At 48.3% G+C, this 20,104-nt stretch overlaps 1 protein-coding gene across 2 annotated transcripts in view; it reads left to right on the plus strand.

The window, feature by feature from the left end:
• Positions 1–20,104, plus strand: part of DOP1A (DOP1 leucine zipper like protein A) — a 1,079,867-nt gene that overhangs the window by 799,756 nt on the left and 260,007 nt on the right. For both annotated transcript variants that reach the window (XM_086926553.1, XM_086926552.1), the window contains one exon: positions 166–270. In XM_086926553.1, the coding sequence (XP_086782679.1) occupies positions 166–270 (105 nt within the window). The remainder of the gene's footprint in view (positions 1–165; positions 271–20,104) is intronic.

Consider the following 20,104-nt stretch of genomic DNA (forward strand, 5'->3'; position numbering starts at 1 on the left):
CTTTGGCAAAAAGCTGGTCTATTTATTAATATTCTCAGAGGTGCTTGGTTACCTATTTCTTTTTCTTACATTTATTTTGTAACTTTACTGTCAAGCTCTGAGATTATGAGCTAATTGGGTGGTGTAATCAGTCAACAATTTACGATACATGTATTCTTCCTGCAGGATCCCTATTTCAAATTTAGTAGATAGCTGGTCTTCCCTGTTGACGCTACTGAAAGATTCCATACAGCTTGGTCTTCCAGCACCAGGACAATTCCTTATCCTTGGGTGAGTGTTTTCCCACTTTTATTCCAGACTTTAAAAGACAAGGATGGTAACTTTGTTTCAACTCATAGACATTTCGATTTCAGTCAGCATTTCTATTACGTATTTTTGATTCAATTAAAAACATGTGCTCCCCTTGTTGGAGCACTCTTTCCATTTCCCTGTTCCTTCCAGAAATACTTTTTCTAATGTTCTAAGGTTGAGTTGGGGAGATGATTCAATATGATGTTTCTGAAGTTGCCTGCTGTGCTCTTGCGTGTTTTCAAAGGTTGTTTGTGTCATCGTTCAGTTTACTCTAGGAGGCAGGCAAGGATTGCTGAAAAAAATAGAGTGCGAGATGTCCTCTTAAAATTCCTTATTATAGAGCCAATCTACATTCAGCTGTCATTTTCAGGCCTCTTCTAGGCATTGTACTCTATTTTATGATCAATCTCTGCCACAATTGGGCTGATTATTCGACCCAGTCTTATAGTTGTCTGTGAATGTATGCTAAGCCCAATCCAGTGCTTACTAGACAGCTACCAGAGTTCTATGGTTTTCTGTTTACTGTATACTACAGACACTGAGCAAAGAGAGTAAGAACAACGTAACTGTCAATGACTTTAGCACGAAGGAATAAATAGCAGTCACTTATACTCCTCTCTGTGGTTACAAAGTGCAGGAGGAGGTCTTTCATATCATATCAAGACATAAGTAAAATAGACAGATATGCAGAAAAACCACTGAAATTAAATAATGCAAAAAAAGCTATAAAGAGCCTTACACATTCAGTGATTTGTTCTGTTGATCTGTTTCTTAGGACTACAAGGAGATTCTCTCATTCATTCATAGAAGATGCTTACGTGAAGGAACAGTAACATCCTGCTACTCCCTACACCTCTGTCAGCTACACCACTATGACCAGACACATAGTTCCTGCTCTCTATCAATCCACTTCTAAGTGACCTGTGACTCTACTGAGGATACTAGTAGATGCGCGAATAGTCTGTGACCAGAGCACCTACAGCTAATGAGAGACCCAAAGTCAACATCCACTAACTGCCACTTAGCTTAGATTGACTAGGCCACAAATCGGAACACCTGACTTTACCTGGCCAAAGTCCTTCGACATTCTAATGGGCCAGTTTGTCTGACCCCAGCAGTCCCCATGATCAGACAATAGCCCAGCTTTCTAAGGATGCTCCCCGAGTGGCAGCTGATGTAACTCTGAAAGCTGCCACACTCTTTTACCCAACACCAAGCCACAGAGCAAGGTGGACGCATTCTGCCCAGGCATATATACTCAAGGGCAGACTGAACAAGGAGAAGCGAGACAGTGTTTTGGCCACAGAATCTTGTGGCAATTGCAGTCCTTTCCACATAATTGGACCACAGCAGCATAGTTCACACAGTAAGTAGGTGGTCACCAAAGACAGCATCCCCCCTGGAGAGATCTAAATTGGGCCCCTGCTACCAGCCTAATTATCTGCAATTTCAATGGGAGCTCTAGTGACTTACGACTCCCATAAGCAGAACCGAATCAGATTGGGCACGCCAGAACCGGGCTGTCTTCCTTCTCCTGGCTGCCTGATCATGCTGTACAAACAACAATCAACTGGAAGCCAAGTTGTAGCCTACATTCAAATTCACGAAAATAGCTAAACACAACAGTGTTATTCATGCATGTTTCCGGAACAACTCACATGAGCTTGAGGTTCACCTCTAACCAGCAGTCAGTCATAACAACTTCCTTGGCAAAGCAAAGATAAACAACTAGATGAAGCCCACCAAAGTGCCTGAAACAGTGAAGTGTTCTTTCGGTCATCACTCCAGATGTATTTCTAGGCAATCTCTTCAGGTCAAACTGGAAACCCTGATCAACTACCCTTCAACTAACCAAAGCGCTGAATGAAGTAGCATAGATGTGAGCCAAGCGGTGAGTTAAGACTCTCAGAAAAAAAATCTTTAACCATTATATATCCATAAGAGTGTTATTTCAATCTCAACATTCTGCACTCCATATTCCCCTTTTTTCACGTAATGCATCTACAGCTCCCTTCTACTCCTTTCTTTACTCCTTATTTGTAGTACTATTTTTACTCATTTCTTGTTACTTTGCCTTTGCTCCCCACATCTTCTCCCTTTCTCTCCCATTTCCCCTCCTCCTACTTTCCCTTCGGCGTAGCCCCTTTGCTCACACCCTCCACTAATCTATTTGCAACCTTCACCTCTTTTTTACCCTCATTCTCCAATGTAAATTCTACCTCATCTCAACTCTGCTTTTGAATATAACATTACCTGCCTCTCCCCCTCACTTAACTTGACTTCTCTACCTATCGTGACTTATTGTGTACACGCTAGAACTTCACACTTACCTTCCTTTATACACTTCTCTTATTGTCGCACTCTTTAATGGTTCTCCTTTTCTCATTACCTTCCTCATCAGCTTCCTATAAACTAGCCTAACATCATCCAGCTAAGACACAACATTCAGAAAGTTCAACCCACACCAAAGAATCTATGTATGTGCTGCCGCTGGATCCCTAGCACAATACTGAATGATGGCTGATACCATCGCCTAATAAAAAAGAAGCCAAATCATGACACCCGGATTCAGATCACCGCTACATCCAAGTCATTTTACACAATGTCAGATCAGCATATGGACATCTTATCTCTCTTAGAATCAAAAAGTGTCCATCTTATGTACATTAGTGAATCCTGACTAAACAACTTCTCCCAAAATATCATAGATTTACTGGTCCTCTTCGGTTACACTATTCTCATAGTTGAATACAGGAGAGGGTCTAGCTTTGCTAGACCCCTAGCCAGAGATCATCTCTTCCCCCACAGCTCCTCCATGCTGTCCTCTGCCTGCGTTCCTCCCAGGCAGGTTTCTAGTTTGCACCTTGCTGGTGCCTGTTGCCGGTAATGTTTTTTTACTGTTTTTTACTCCCCCCGCATTTCTGCTCTGATTGTGACATTGTTTTTGGGTTTTGTCTGATTGTATTGTTTTCTGCCCCCGCTGACTGCTCTCTGAGTCCCCCTACATCTATTTTGCCCTCTGCTTCCCGCCCCATAGCTGCTCCTCCGTCGCCCCGCCCATACTTAATGGAGACTGCAGCGCGGTCGCGGAGCCAATGCGTGTAGTGGGTGCACCTAAGGCAAGCCTGTCTGCGCCTATCCGCGCCTGGACCGCGCCCAGCGACAGACCCCTGTTCCCTGCAAACGCCACAACACCCGACACCAATACGATGCCAACTCCCTCCACACACTCAACGCCGGCCGAAACTCCACCTGCTATCAGGCCGCCCCGAAACTCGCCCACGGAGCCATCACCTGCCGAAACTGCCTCTACACCAGGCAACGCACTCCAGCGCATCCTGCCTGTCCCAACAAAGCAGGCCACATCAGTCTCACCCGTTCAGTCCACAAGCACGCTGTTGAACCTTCGGACCTTATTGATTCTTCCTCCACTGACGGAGACCTGGATGAACGCCTCCTCGGCGCCCGACATAGCCATAGCCATAGCCATAGCCATCCCGGACGGCTACAAGCTCACCCGCAGGGACCGAAACAACAACAACCCAGGAGGAGGAATCGCCATCGTCCACAGGAACACCATCAGAATTTCGACCCAACACCGAAGACTCCCTCAGCATGGCCGAACACCTACACTTCCAGATCCACCCCGATCACAACACCACCCTCAGAGGAACCCTTGTCTACAGACCCCCGGGGCCCCGACCACAGTTCAGCGACTCCATCGCCGACCTCATCAGCATGCACGCCCTTGCCTCCACAGACTACATCCTCCTTGGAGACCTAAACTTCCACCTAGAGAACGCCAACAACAGCAAGTCCACAAACCTGATCGACAACTGCACCAACCTCGGACTCAAACAGCTCATCACAACTCCCATCCACTCTGCCGGGCACACGCTCAACCCCATCTTCTTTGCCAGCAAGCACGTCACCTTCAGCCACACCACTGAATTCCACTTGACCGACTTCCACTGCATCCACTTCTCCTTCGAGAAACACACCACGCACAGCCAACCGTAAGGAATCCCACACCACAGCTGGGACAAAGTCACTAAAGACCAGCTCATCACCACCCTCACCTGAGACCCTCCATCCAAGCCCAAAGATACCAACGTAGTGTCCCACAACTTCAGACAAGGGATCGACAACTGTGTCAACACCCTCGCCCCAATCGGGAAACCCTCAAACAGGCGCACAGACACCAGAGCCATCTGGTTCAACGCCGACCTCCAGACTTACAAGCAAACCTGCCAAAGTCTCGAGAAGCAGTGGCGCCAAGACCAGACACAGACAACCACGCGGCCCTCAAGGACGCCAGATGCAAGCACCACCAACTCATCCGATCCGCAAAAAGGACCTTCTTCAAGGAACACATCAACAACAACCCACACAACAGCAAAGAGCTCTTCAGCATCGTGAAAGAGCTCGCCTCCCCCAACTCCAGCTCCAGTGACATCCCGCCGTCGCAAGAACTCTTGCAACTCCCTGGCCACCTTCTTCCACTGCAAGATCGCAGACATCCATGACAGCTTCAGGACCCAGACACCGAGGACAGTCGCCGACACCCCCGACTCAATACCCTTCAAACACACCAACCTCCTGCTCTCCTGGAACAACGTCAACGACAAAGACACCATCAGAATCATGAACACCATCCACTCCGGCTTACCCTCCGACCCCTGCCCTCACCACATCTTCAACAAAGCAAGCTCCATCATCGCACCCCAACTCCGAAAGATCAGCAACAGATCCTTTGAAATCACCCCATTCCTGAAGAGCTGGAAACACTCTAAAATCAACACCCTACTCAAAAAGCCCAATGCGGACCCTAAGGATCTCAATACCTTACGACCCATCTCCCTGCTCCCGTTCCCGGTGAAAGTCATTGAGAAGACCGCAAACCGACAACTTACCCACTTCCTGGAGGAGAACAACATCTGGACTCCTCCCAATCCGGTTTCCGCAGCAACCACAGCACCAAAACCGCCTTCATCGCAGCCACCGTCGACATCAGGACCCTGCTGGACATCGGCGAAACAGCGGCCCTCATCCTACTAGACTTCTCGGCTGCCTTCAACACCGTCTGCCACCACACCCTGCGCACATGCCTCCACGACGCAGGGATCCGTGACAAAACCCTGAACTATATCACCTCCTTCCTGACCAGCAGAACCCAGAGAGTCTGCCTTCCCCATTCCGATCCAAAGCCACCATGATCACCAGCAGAGTACCCCAAGGATCATCCCTAAGATCGACCCTCTTTAACATCTACATGGCATCGCTTGCCGACATCGTCCGAGCGCACCACCTCAACATTATCTCATACGCCGACGGCACCCAGCTGATCCTCTCCCTCATCAAGGTCCAGCCACCGCCAAATCCAACCTTCACGAGGAAATGAAGGCCGTCGCAGAGTGGATTAACGTCCGAAACTGAACTCTGACAAAATGGAAGTCCCCATCCTCGGCTCCTCCCCCTGCGCATGGGACAACTCCTGGTGGGTGGCCCTACATGTTGGGACCTGCCCCTACACCCACCAACCACGCACGCAACCTGGGGTTCATCCTGGACTCAAGGTTCTCTATGACCCAGCAAGTCAACGCTGTTTCCTCCTCATGCTTCAACACCCTCTGCATGCTCCGCAAGAGCTACAGATGGATCCCCACCAAAACCACAAGGACGATCACCCAAGCCCTCGTCAGCAGCAGTTTGGACTACGGCATCACCCTCTATGCCGGAACCACGGCCAAACTCCAGACACAATCCCAACGCATACAAAACGCCTCCGCACGCCTCATCCTCATAATCCCCGCCACATCACCGCCCACCTGAGAGACCTGCACTGGCTCCCGATCAACTAGAGGACACCCTCAAGCTCCCCACCCATGCACACAAAGCTCTCCACAACACCGGACCAGCCTACCTCAACGAACGACTCACCTTCTACACCCTGAACCGCCAGGTTCGCTCCGCTGACCTCGCCTTCGCCACCATCCCAAGCATCTGCTGAATGACCACCGGCGGCAGGTAATTTTCCCACCACGCCGCCAAGACATGAAACACCCTCCCCATCCACCTGTGACAGACCCAGGACCTGCTGACCTTCAGGAGACTCCTCATAACCTGGCTGTTCGATCAGTAGCTGGGTCATCCCCCATCCCCTCTAGAGCCTTGAGACCCTCACGGGTGACTAGCGTGCTCTACAAATGACTGATTGATTGCTTATCAAAAACACAAAACTGTGTAAACTACTCCCCAGGCCATTATTCTCATCATTTGAATGCTCCAACATAGCCATCCTTGCTGACCCCTCTATGTTCCCCCTTCCTGCACATAAATTACATACCACCTAATTCCTCAAAAAAATTTTATAGAACAGATAACGGACTATCTCCCTGTGACTGAAATGCCACTTTCCAACAGTATTTATTACATTTTCATTTAGGTGATTGTTAAATAGACCTTGGCATCAACAAAGCTAGGCTCTAGCAGGAATGATTTACAAAAGGGGGTGGTGATGAACAGAGTGTCTGAATTGAGCAGACCACTCTTACCCAGTCCAAAGATCAGGGCTTGATCCATCACCGTTATTTATCTCACTGCCCCATCCCAGCTCAGAACCTGGCTATATGCAAATCAGTCTGTCCCTGGCCCAGTGCATCATGGGAACAGGGCAGACTAAACTACCAAGCCAATTCTTTACCAGAAAGGAGCCAAGCTACCGGGGACCGGTTTCTGGCATTTCAGCCTCTTCGGCCCGGCTTGCTTGAATCCTGATGGAGCAGTGAGAAAGGGACTCATGTCTGAGTATACCCTGCCACTCCTATAGTGGCCAAAATCGATTTACAAAAGGGGGTGGTGATGAACAGAGTGTCTGAATTGAGCAGACCACTCTTACCCAGTCCAAAGATCAGGGCTTGATCCATCACCGTTATTTATCTCACTGCCCCATCCCAGCTCAGAACCTGGCTATATGCAAATCAGTCTGTCCCTGGCCCAGTGCATCATGGGAACAGGGCAGACTAAACTACCAAGCCAATTCTTTACCAGAAAGGAGCCAAGCTACCGGGGACCGGTTTCTGGCATTTCAGCCTCTTCGGCCCGGCTTGCTTGAATCCTGATGGAGCAGTGAGAAAGGGACTCATGTCTGAGTATACCCTGCCACACCTATAGTGGCCAAAATCGATTTACAAAAGGGGGTGGTGATGAACAGAGTGTCTGAATTGAGCAGACCACTCTTACCCAGTCCAAAGATCAGGGCTTGATCCATCACCGTTATTTATCTCACTGCCCCATCCCAGCTCAGAACCTGGCTATATGCAAATCAGTCTGTCCCTGGCCCAGTGCATCATGGGCCTAAGCGTGGAAGGGTATTCTCAGATGTGAGACCCTTGCTCATTGCACCATCAGGATTCAAGCAAACCGGGCCGAAGACGGCTGTAATGCCAGAAACCGGTCCCGGGGAGCTTGTTTCCTTCCCAGTGTAAGAATTGGCTTTTGTAGTTTGGTTTGCCCTGTTCCCATCATGCACTGGGACAGGAACAGACTAATTTGCATACAGCCAGGTTCTGAAACTGGGATGGTGCAGTGAGCTAAAAAACGGTGTTGGATCTAGCCCTGATCTCTTGACTGGGTGAGAGCTTTCTGCTTAATACAGAGACTCTGTCCCTCACCACCCCTTGTTGTAAATATTTTTGTCCACCCTAAGCGTGGAAGGGTATTCTCAGATGTGAGACCCTTGCTCATTGCACCATCAGGATTCAAGCAAACCGGGCCGAAGACGGCTGTAATGCCAGAAACCGGTCCCCGGGAGCTTGTTTCCTTCCCAGTGTAAGAATTGGCTTTTGTAGTTTGGTTTGCCCTGTTCCCATCATGCACTGGGACAGGAACAGACTAATTTGCATACAGCCAGGTTCTGAAACTGGGATGGTGCAGTGAGCTAAAAAACGGTGTTGGATCTAGCCCTGATCTCTTGACTGGGTGAGAGCTTTCTGCTTAATACAGAGACTCTGTCCCTCACCACCCCTTGTTGTAAATATTTTTGTCCACCCTAAGCGTGGAAGGGTATTCTCAGATGTGAGACCCTTGCTCATTGCACCATCAGGATTCAAGCAAACCGGGCCGAAGACGGCTGTAATGCCAGAAACCGGTCCCCGGGAGCTTGTTTCCTTCCCAGTGTAAGAATTGGCTTTTGTAGTTTGGTTTGCCCTGTTCCCATCATGCACTGGGACAGGAACAGACTAATTTGCATACAGCCAGGTTCTGAAACTGGGATGGTGCAGTGAGCTAAAAAACGGTGTTGGATCTAGCCCTGATCTCTTGACTGGGTGAGAGCTTTCTGCTTAATACAGAGACTCTGTCCCTCACCACCCCTTGTTGTAAATATTTTTGTCCACCCTAAGCGTGGAAGGGTATTCTCAGATGTGAGACCCTTGCTCATTGCACCATCAGGATTCAAGCAAACCGGGCCGAAGACGGCTGTAATGCCAGAAACCGGTCCCCGGGAGCTTGTTTCCTTCCCAGTGTAAGAATTGGCTTTTGTAGTTTGGTTTGCCCTGTTCCCATCATGCACTGGGACAGGAACAGACTAATTTGCATACAGCCAGGTTCTGAAACTGGGATGGTGCAGTGAGCTAAAAAACGGTGTTGGATCTAGCCCTGATCTCTTGACTGGGTGAGAGCTTTCTGCTTAATACAGAGACTCTGTCCCTCACCACCCCTTGTTGTAAATATTTTTGTCCACCCTAAGCGTGGAAGGGTATTCTCAGATGTGAGACCCTTGCTCATTGCACCATCAGGATTCAAGCAAACCGGGCCGAAGACGGCTGTAATGCCAGAAACCGGTCCCCGGGAGCTTGTTTCCTTCCCAGTGTAAGAATTGGCTTTTGTAGTTTGGTTTGCCCTGTTCCCATCATGCACTGGGACAGGAACAGACTAATTTGCATACAGCCAGGTTCTGAAACTGGGATGGTGCAGTGAGCTAAAAAACGGTGTTGGATCTAGCCCTGATCTCTTGACTGGGTGAGAGCTTTCTGCTTAATACAGAGACTCTGTCCCTCACCACCCCTTGTTGTAAATATTTTTGTCCACCCTAAGCGTGGAAGGGTATTCTCAGATGTGAGACCCTTGCTCATTGCACCATCAGGATTCAAGCAAACCGGGCCGAAGACGGCTGTAATGCCAGAAACCGGTCCCCGGGAGCTTGTTTCCTTCCCAGTGTAAGAATTGGCTTTTGTAGTTTGGTTTGCCCTGTTCCCATCATGCACTGGGACAGGAACAGACTAATTTGCATACAGCCAGGTTCTGAAACTGGGATGGTGCAGTGAGCTAAAAAACGGTGTTGGATCTAGCCCTGATCTCTTGACTGGGTGAGAGCTTTCTGCTTAATACAGAGACTCTGTCCCTCACCACCCCTTGTTGTAAATATTTTTGTCCACCCTAAGCGTGGAAGGGTATTCTCAGATGTGAGACCCTTGCTCATTGCACCATCAGGATTCAAGCAAACCGGGCCGAAGACGGCTGTAATGCCAGAAACCGGTCCCCGGGAGCTTGTTTCCTTCCCAGTGTAAGAATTGGCTTTTGTAGTTTGGTTTGCCCTGTTCCCATCATGCACTGGGACAGGAACAGACTAATTTGCATACAGCCAGGTTCTGAAACTGGGATGGTGCAGTGAGCTAAAAAACGGTGTTGGATCTAGCCCTGATCTCTTGACTGGGTGAGAGCTTTCTGCTTAATACAGAGACTCTGTCCCTCACCACCCCTTGTTGTAAATATTTTTGTCCACCCTAAGCGTGGAAGGGTATTCTCAGATGTGAGACCCTTGCTCATTGCACCATCAGGATTCAAGCAAACCGGGCCGAAGACGGCTGTAATGCCAGAAACCGGTCCCCGGGAGCTTGTTTCCTTCCCAGTGTAAGAATTGGCTTTTGTAGTTTGGTTTGCCCTGTTCCCATCATGCACTGGGACAGGAACAGACTAATTTGCATACAGCCAGGTTCTGAAACTGGGATGGTGCAGTGAGCTAAAAAACGGTGTTGGATCTAGCCCTGATCTCTTGACTGGGTGAGAGCTTTCTGCTTAATACAGAGACTCTGTCCCTCACCACCCCTTGTTGTAAATATTTTTGTCCACCCTAAGCGTGGAAGGGTATTCTCAGATGTGAGACCCTTGCTCATTGCACCATCAGGATTCAAGCAAACCGGGCCGAAGACGGCTGTAATGCCAGAAACCGGTCCCCGGGAGCTTGTTTCCTTCCCAGTGTAAGAATTGGCTTTTGTAGTTTGGTTTGCCCTGTTCCCATCATGCACTGGGACAGGAACAGACTAATTTGCATACAGCCAGGTTCTGAAACTGGGATGGTGCAGTGAGCTAAAAAACGGTGTTGGATCTAGCCCTGATCTCTTGACTGGGTGAGAGCTTTCTGCTTAATACAGAGACTCTGTCCCTCACCACCCCTTGTTGTAAATATTTTTGTCCACCCTAAGCGTGGAAGGGTATTCTCAGATGTGAGACCCTTGCTCATTGCACCATCAGGATTCAAGCAAACCGGGCCGAAGACGGCTGTAATGCCAGAAACCGGTCCCCGGGAGCTTGTTTCCTTCCCAGTGTAAGAATTGGCTTTTGTAGTTTGGTTTGCCCTGTTCCCATCATGCACTGGGACAGGAACAGACTAATTTGCATACAGCCAGGTTCTGAAACTGGGATGGTGCAGTGAGCTAAAAAACGGTGTTGGATCTAGCCCTGATCTCTTGACTGGGTGAGAGCTTTCTGCTTAATACAGAGACTCTGTCCCTCACCACCCCTTGTTGTAAATATTTTTGTCCACCCTAAGCGTGGAAGGGTATTCTCAGATGTGAGACCCTTGCTCATTGCACCATCAGGATTCAAGCAAACCGGGCCGAAGACGGCTGTAATGCCAGAAACCGGTCCCCGGGAGCTTGTTTCCTTCCCAGTGTAAGAATTGGCTTTTGTAGTTTGGTTTGCCCTGTTCCCATCATGCACTGGGACAGGAACAGACTAATTTGCATACAGCCAGGTTCTGAAACTGGGATGGTGCAGTGAGCTAAAAAACGGTGTTGGATCTAGCCCTGATCTCTTGACTGGGTGAGAGCTTTCTGCTTAATACAGAGACTCTGTCCCTCACCACCCCTTGTTGTAAATATCTAGCAGGAATGAGTCAGCAGAACACAACTCTTCAATCTGAGTCAGCTAATCTATAGCCCAATTTACACCAAAGGAAAAATATTGGGCTTGATATTAACAGCCATACAACGTCTGACACTCGCTACCTCCATAGGGAGCGACTGATTGGACAATTTCAAAATACTTTCTCAGTCCCAACCCCTAGAACTCCAAGGCAAAATCCTAGTCAGGATTTATAGAAACATCTCTGAAGAAACTTTAAAAAACATCTCAAATAGATACCTTGGATTTCAGTCAAATATCCATACTATAACAACTATTTAATACTAGAGCAAGAGACCAATTTTTCAACAAGGCAGCTTATAAAAGATGAAAACCCCCCAGGAACTTTTCACACAAATCACGGTTTAATTAACAATTAACTAGTGTCTGAGCGACTTTAAAGGGCTTTGAGAAACTCTGGAATCTGAAAACATTTGCCAAGACCAAGTCTACATTCATTAGAACTAGCAAGAACAATTAAAAAAGTAATACAAAAGGCCAAAGCAACATACTTACAGAATCAAATAGCACAACTACAAAATCCAGTTAAGAAAAATGTCAATTATTTTAAAGGGAACAGCCCAGTACCCAAACCCCCACTACATTTCTAATAAAATCTAAAATATCAGATGCAATCATCCACTATCTGGACCTCTTAAAACAACATTCCTTCCCAGATCAGGTATCAGATGGAACTCATTCAGACCACCCTAGCTGTGCCAGTAATAAAAAGGAACTTTCAACATTTTGTAGCACACTAGCTTGGTATATTTAATTTATTGTTACAGCATGGCATATATTCTAACTGCCTTAAACTTGGCTAGTAATCCCTAAATCCAAAAAAGCTAATTCTGACCCTAAAGCATGGAGAACTACAATCCTATCATGAACTAGGTGGGTAAAAGGCAACTAAAATTCAGTCGCAATACAATTAAACAAATTAATTGAGGGCAAGGATTTATTCTCGCGACACAGTACGGATTCAGACAGGGCATTGCACTGAAAACTTTACAATATCCTGTGAATCGAAAACAAAGCAGAAATATTTATTCTAATTTTGCTCGACCTGGCAGTAGCATTCAACACTGTCAATCACACAATACTCCTGAAAACACTTGAATACAGAATGAGCCTAACAGTCAGTACGTGGGTGGTTCAAATCCTTCCTAACGAATCACACCTAGTAAAATTAGCATCTCATACTTTCAGACCTTAACTAATATCTTTTTGGGTGCCTAAAAGAGCCATTCTATCCCCCATTTCATTAAATCGTTACGTTGACTTGTTAAGCCAAGTTCTAGAAAACTTCGGCATCAGTCTCCATCAATATGCATATAATGCGCACCATTAAATACATTTCTTCTCCATAGATAATATCCTTACTCAAAAAGGTATGACAAAGATTATTTTAGGGTCATTGGAAAATACCTTAAATCTCATTTCATAAAAAATATAATTCCTATTACTATCTTGAAACTGAAACTAAAGGAGTGACCAACATTAATGATCACTTAGCTGAAAATAATTGTTCCACGCCATCAACTTTAGCAAAATCATTGGTTTTCGCCAAAGATAGAACACTTTCATTTACATTTCACATAATTTACAATTCACATAAATAAACTTTCCCAAATCACACATTTCCAATTTCGTTATTCATTAGATAAAAAGAATAAAACATCTGCTGTGAAACAATCAACTCAAGACGACCACCTATGTTTTCATAATATCTAGATTAGACTCAGGAAATGTCATCCAGTGTGGCCTTCCAGCAAAAACCCTGCGACCACTGAAAGTGGTCTTACACTCCACAGCCTAGATTAGTGAAAAAAAGATTGACCAGATTGACCAGATTGACCAGATTGACCAGATTGACCCTCTACTAAGAGATCTGCATTGGGTTCCGCTTTAGGCTATAGTCAAATCCAAAATTTGCAGCCTTAGGTTCAAAGCCATTCATAAGGGCAGACCGAGATATGTAACAGAATTGTTAAAAATATCCAGTGGCTCCAGAATCTCACACAGCAAGGGCTCTCTCACTATTGTATACTGAAAATAAAAAACTTCCCTGGCACAAAGAGTCTTCCTCAGGTGCTGCATCTTCGACTGGAACATTTAGGAATGGAACTTGACATGCTCTCATACAGAAACTCAGGACACACTTCTTAATTTGTCCCTAAACAAATATACAAATTGATAGTCCAATGTAACAGACAAGCCCCTCGAGACTCACATTCTTTTATTTTTACAAAAAAATCTTTTTATTCGGGTTTTTACATTTCAGAGTCCCCGGAGGAGATGGTACTTCGAATGTACAACAATTATGTCACACAGTAAAGGGTCACAACAAAGAATGATTCCCTCGTGGCCTGAATTACTTTACCAATATCATATAATTCCTACTTTCAAAAAGGTCCTTCAAAGCATGGCAAACACATTCGTTTATTTCATATTGACAGTGCATATATGAACAATAAAAAACACCATACAGAGAACACATCTAAACCACTCTCACCAATTCATCATACATCCACTATCATACACTCAAAATGCACTCTTTATTCTGTGTCTAAGGAGTCACAGGTCTTTCTGTGAACTGTCATACTAGGTCCTAGCGTGACAGTTCACAGAAAGACTTGTGACTTCTTAGACAGAATAAAGAGTGCATTTTGAGTGTATGATAGTGGATGTATGATGAATTGGTGGTTTAGATGTGTTCTCTGTATGGTGTTTTTTATTGTTTATATATGCAATGTCAATTAGATACATGTACTAACTTTTATGAGATATGAATATGATGAATTGAGAAAAAAAGTATATAAAAATTAATTTTGCAAAAAAAGTAAAAGAATAATAAATAAAAAGGTACAAATATGAAATAAACAAATGCGTTTGCCATGTTTTGAAGGACCTTTTTGAAAGTAGGAATTATAGGATATTGGTAAAGTAATTCAGGCCACGAGGGAATCATTCTTTGCTGTGATATTGTGTTCCTCTCTTTTCCCTGGCCCAAAGTACTCTAAGAGGGGGTCCCGTATATATGTTGATACACAGTAAAGGGTTACATGAACATTCGCTGTTAGAAGACAGTTGTAACAATTAGGTGTCCCTCCGTTCAGCTTATTTGTGGTCTAATGTCCTCAGGTGTGAGAGTTCAAAGTCTAATCATGTGTTAGAAGGAGCTTTTGACGTCTTGCCTGGAGATCTGCGTGCTGGCGGAGGGGTATGTGTGAATGTTGCCCCTGAGTAAGTCTATATGTACCTTCCTCTGAGCAGTAGACACAAACCAGGACAAAGTGCGTTGGTGCGCAAATCAACTATTAGAACTGAACACAAAACTGTGGGAGGAACTTTTCCTAGATTGGTGTGCGGCGAATGTGCGTGAGGCGGGCTCGCTGAGGCCAATAGGCAGGGTGAATAGAGGGTGTCGGGGACCGCGGGATCAGGGGGGGCGCGCGTGGGTCGCCTGGGGGGGCGGGGAGCATCTCGCCAGAGACAGCGAGCCACGTCTCCCAGAGGGATCAGCCCCTGGTTCGACCTGTCTCTCGTACCGGGGAGTCAAGCGTCAGGTATTTGACCAGGGGAGTCGGGGGGTCGAGGGGAGGCCTGGGTACGGGGTGAGGATGGTCCCTGGGTGTCGTCCGGGGTCGTCTCTTGTTTAAATTGTTTGAGCAGCTGTGCCCATTCCAGGGAAAAGGGGTGTTTACATGTTCCCCTCACTTCTTCCTCCCGTAGGATAGCTTCCTCCGCCGCTCCCCATTTATTTACCGCTCCTATTCAGGCTGCCACCGGGGGGCCCGAGGGGGCCCTCCAGTGCATGGCAATAGCACGCTTCACCAGTAGCAGAGCAAGGGATGCGAACCGCCATTGTAATTTCTCTGATTTCTTCCGCTTGTATGTCCCCAATGCGCATACTTCCCAGGAGTCCATGTGCGGCACATTGACCAACGCTGTGAGTGTGTTGTGTATCGTTGTCCAATACTTACGTAGGGAGGGGCAGTCCCAGAACATGTGCCTAAAGTTTGCCTCTGATAGGTGGCAGTGCAGACAGTTGAATTGTGTATCTGGGTAGTACCGGTGTATTTTGTACGGTGTGAGGTAGGCACGGTTGAGTATATTGAATTGTATGTTGTTGAATTGCGCATTTCTGGACACTTTCTTCGTGTACTCCAGAGCGCGCTTCCATTCCGTGCCATGGAATACTCTGCCGGCATCGTCTTCCCATGACTGTCGCAAAGTATCCAGGGAGACGTTTGTCAATTCTCGGATGGCCTTGTAGTGCCATGTAACCAAGTGTCTGCCAGCTCCCATTCGAAGTATTGTATGGAGTACCGGGTGTGAGGGTGGTTCTTCGCCTCGTAGCTTCCAGATCGGTCGTACGCTATCCAGGAGTTGCCTTTGCGTGAGAAACTGTCCCTGCGGGAGGTCGTACCACTCGACCAGCTCCGCATAGGTACGTAACTGACCCTCATGGAACAAATCGCCCGCCTCCGTTATGTCATGGTCGGTCCAGACTTGCAGGGTTCTGATAGCGTAATGTTTGTCTCCACGAGGGAAACCTACCAGTGGTAGCAGTGGGGAATATAGTGGTCGGTCTTTTGACAGTCGATGGATACGCATCATACAGCGACGAGCTATGGAGACTTGGAGTGGTCTGCTTCCGGGCAGGAGCATTCTCCTGATGATCGGCAGAGGTATCCTGCCGATCTCGGTTGTTGTTTCCCCAACACAACGTTCCGCTGTCCAGTGGGACAGCCATTGAAGCTGGGCAGCTAGGAAGTATGATTCGAAGGATGGGGCTCCTAGGCCTCCCTCGGTGGTGGGTAAATATAGCGTGAGGAGTGCTACCCTATGGTTACTGGCGCCCCAAATGAGCGTTGTGAGTAGGGTGTCCAGTTCCCGGAAGAATGACCGGGGCGGAACCACCGGGAGATTGACAAAATGATAGAGCAGCCTGGGTACCATGATCATTTTCGCTACGGCCACCCGCCCAAATGGGCGCCAAGGGCAGAGTCTTCTAGAAGTTCACTGCAGTTCGCAGGCCCGCTAGCACCTTGTGGTGATTGTCCTCCTACAAATCAGTCGGGGAGTGGTAAAGTCGGACTCCTAGGTATCTGGGGACATCCCCATTCCAGCGTAGGGTCTGAGTGCCGAGTGTCATCTCGTGTGGTGCCAGGTGGGGGCCGAGTGGGTAGATGGTCGATTTCTCCCAATTGACTTTGAGGCCAGACATGGCCCCGAAGAGCTGTAGGGTATCCCGTATTGGGGTAAGATCCCCCGTCACGTCCTCGACGTAGATCAGCAGGTCATCTGCGTATAATGACACGCAGTGTGTTGTCCCCCCATAGTTCTCCTTCCTGAAGTAGCCGTACCACCAAGGGTTCAACGGTCAGTGCGAACAAGAGGGGGGAGAGGGGACATCCTTGTCTGGTACCTCTCTCAATCGGGAAGGGAGCAGAGATAAGTTTACTGAGTCTGAGTCTGGACGTGAGTCCCTTGTAGAGGAGTTGCGTTTATGCCAACAGCCCCTCGCCGAAGTTCAGCGTCCGAAGGACCGCGAACAAATGGGGCCATAGCAGTGTGTCAAACGCCTTCTCCAGATTGAAGATCAGGCACGCCGCGTGGGGGAATCTGTCCCGCACATTATCTTGTAGGTGGAATAGTCGTCTTAAGTTATGTGACGTATTGTGCCCGGGCACAAAACCGCATTGATCCGAGTGAACGAGGGTTGGTAAACTCGGGCTATATCAGTCGGCAAGTATTTTCCCTAAGATCTTACAGTCTGTATTTAAGAGTGTGATGGGTCTGTAGGAGGATGGGTATATGGGGTGTCTGTGGGGCTGTAAGAAGGTCACCATCGTGGACTCGCGGAATGACGCAGGCAAAATCCCCTTGGACAGGGCTTCTTCGTATGTGAGCGTGAGATGGGTTATAGCTGGGCTGCGAAAGTGCTGTAATATTCCAACGGGAGCCCATCCATCCCTGGTGCTTGCTTCCTTTTGCGCGAGGGACCCGATAGCCGCTTGATATCAGGGGCTGTAATTTTGGTGTCTAGATCTTTCTTCTCGTCATCGGAAATGGTGGGCAGCTTGTGTGTTCCCATGAAGTGTTGTAATGTGCATGACGGCGTTAGTGCTGGGTTGCGGTACACGTTTATGTAGTGGGCGCGGAATATATTCAAGATGTCAGGCTGTGACGTGTGGAGCTGCCCAGTTTCATCCGCTAAGTCTGTGATGGGTTGTGGGGTCGTGTCTTGCTTGGCCATCCATGCTAGGAGTGCGCCTGCCCTGTTACCCTCCCTGTGTACGCGTGTGGCATAAATGCAGAAGTTATATTTCCTAAGATCGCGTAGCGTTTCCGCGTGTGTAAGTTTCGCTGCCTCAATCTGTTCTAAGGTGGTCCGTCCCTGGTCCGAGTCTCGGGATAGTCCCGCCAACTTCTCCTCCGATGTATGTAATGCCTGCTCCAAATTTTTCCGCACTCCCACTATCTGTTGAATACAATGCCCCCGTGCAGTAATCTTGTATGCATCCCATTCTATGGCCCTGGAGGAGGCAGAGCCCGCATTGCGCCAAAAGTGTTCCTGAATGAAGTCCCTGTGCGTTTGGCGGAAGGGCTGATCCGTGAGGCATTCCTGAGGGAGCCTCAATGTGGGGATCGGGGTTGGGGCGATTTCCAGCGGAGAGTGACCTTGTGTGCATCATGGTCCGACACTACTCGTCCCAAGTAGTCAGTGTGGTGTACTTTCGGTAAGATGGCTGTGGAGCACATGAATCTGTCAAGTCACACCCTGAGGTCATGTGGGACGGAGTGAAAAGAGTATAGCCTGACCGCCGGGTTCAGTGTTCTCCAAGCGTCTTTCAGCATTCAGTGTTCTACCCATTTACGGAAGTGTTCTGATTGTTTGAGTGCGGGAGAATGTGGTGGGGGAGGGTGCGATCTGTCTAAGTGTCGGTCTAGTAAACAGTTGTAGTCTCCTCCCAAGAGCCAGGGTACTGAAATGTGATGGGCTAGCATAGCGGTCAGTTTGTCCCAGTATTGTTCCTGTTCTGTATTTGGAGCATATATAGAACTGATAAGTATCTGTTGGCCTTCTAACAGGCCACTAACAATAGCGTATCTCCCATCGTTGTTGATCAGTCGGGCTGTTCTTTAAATGGCACCCCGGGCCTTATCCAGATTAGAGCGCCTCTGGCGAATGCGGAGTACTTGGTGGCGCATACGATCCCCCGCCATTTCCTCTGAAGGCGGCTAACCTCCTGTTCTGTCAGGTGTGTCTCTTGAAGAAAGGCCACCTGTGCCTGTTGTCGTTTTATGTAGGCATAGATCAAGTACCTTTTAGTGGCCATGTGCATGCCCCTGACATTCAGCGTTAGGAATTTAAGGTCGGTGTTTGATAAATGAGGTGTCATGTGTCAGTCGTGTAGAGTATGGACCTTGTGTAATCATCATCTCCCCACGCAGCTGGTCCCCTCCCCCCAGGCCCCCGCCCCGCCGACCCGGGGTCGTATGCCTCGGTATTGTCTTTCATAGCCCGCCCGCCTCTTCGTGTCTAGGAAGTAAAATCGTAAAGGAAAGATAAACCATAACTCTGGGGAACATTCCCAAATAGGGGCACCTATTGCATGGGGCGATACGTCCAAAAAATATAACATGGAGAGTCTTTAGTTCGTTGCTGCGGGGTGGCAGGCGGTCATCATCCCTGGTGCTGCCGGCACCACGACTAAGGCACGTTGATTGCTGAAACTGCCTGCCTGGTGCCCCATGGTGAGTGGCCGCTGAGCAGGTGTTCTGGGCCCCGGGACAAAGACTCAGAAGCAGCTCGGATCCGCCCCCAAGTCTGTCCTTCTGGGCGGTCGTCTGGTCTATCGAAGTTTCGCCAGACTATCCAGAGCGGGTCGGGCCGCAGTATCAGGTGGTCTCCGTGTGTATGTCCTCGTTACACCAGCAGGTCTGCGGGGTCACTATCGGGGTGGTCTGTGATCCCTCCCGGGAGGCCGGAGCATCGCTGGTTTCATCCTCAGAGCTGAATAGATGCGGCTCTCTGTCTAGGTCCGATCCTCCCTCCGAGGGATCGAGCGCCGACACCGCCTGGATCGCTCTTTGTCGCTCCGCTATGATCTGGGTGAGGTTCGGGGAGCCGCTTCCTTGTTGAGTGGGCCGGGTGTTAAGTTGTGTTAGGGTGACTTTGCGGTTCTGTCTTCGCGGACGCCGTCCCGACGAGCCGTTTTGCGTGCCCGGTGACGCTGGGTGGCGAGGGGCATGTTGTTCCACCCAAGTGTCTGCTTCTTTCAGATCTGTGAAGTAGCGCGTAGTGCCTTCATGGATGATTTTGAGCTTGGCCGGGAACAGGAGGGCGTATTGGATGTTTTCCTGCCTGAGTGTTCGCTTCACTGCTTGGAAGGTGGCCCTCTGTTGTTGGACGGCCTGGGAGTAATCAGGGAACAGCATCACTTGTCGGTCTTCCACCCGTAGTTTCCCGCATGTTCTGGCCGCTCGAAGAATAGAATCTCTGTCTCGGAAATGTAGAAGTTTCAGGAGGAACGGTCGTGGGGGTAGGCCCAGTTTTGGCTTGCGTGTCGGAACTTGGTGCTCTCGTTCAATTGAGAAGTAGGGGGTCAAATCTGTG

Source organism: Lissotriton vulgaris, chromosome 6 (assembly GCF_964263255.1).
Source record: "Lissotriton vulgaris chromosome 6, aLisVul1.2, whole genome shotgun sequence".
In the NCBI taxonomy this organism is placed as follows: domain Eukaryota; kingdom Metazoa; phylum Chordata; class Amphibia; order Caudata; family Salamandridae; genus Lissotriton; species Lissotriton vulgaris.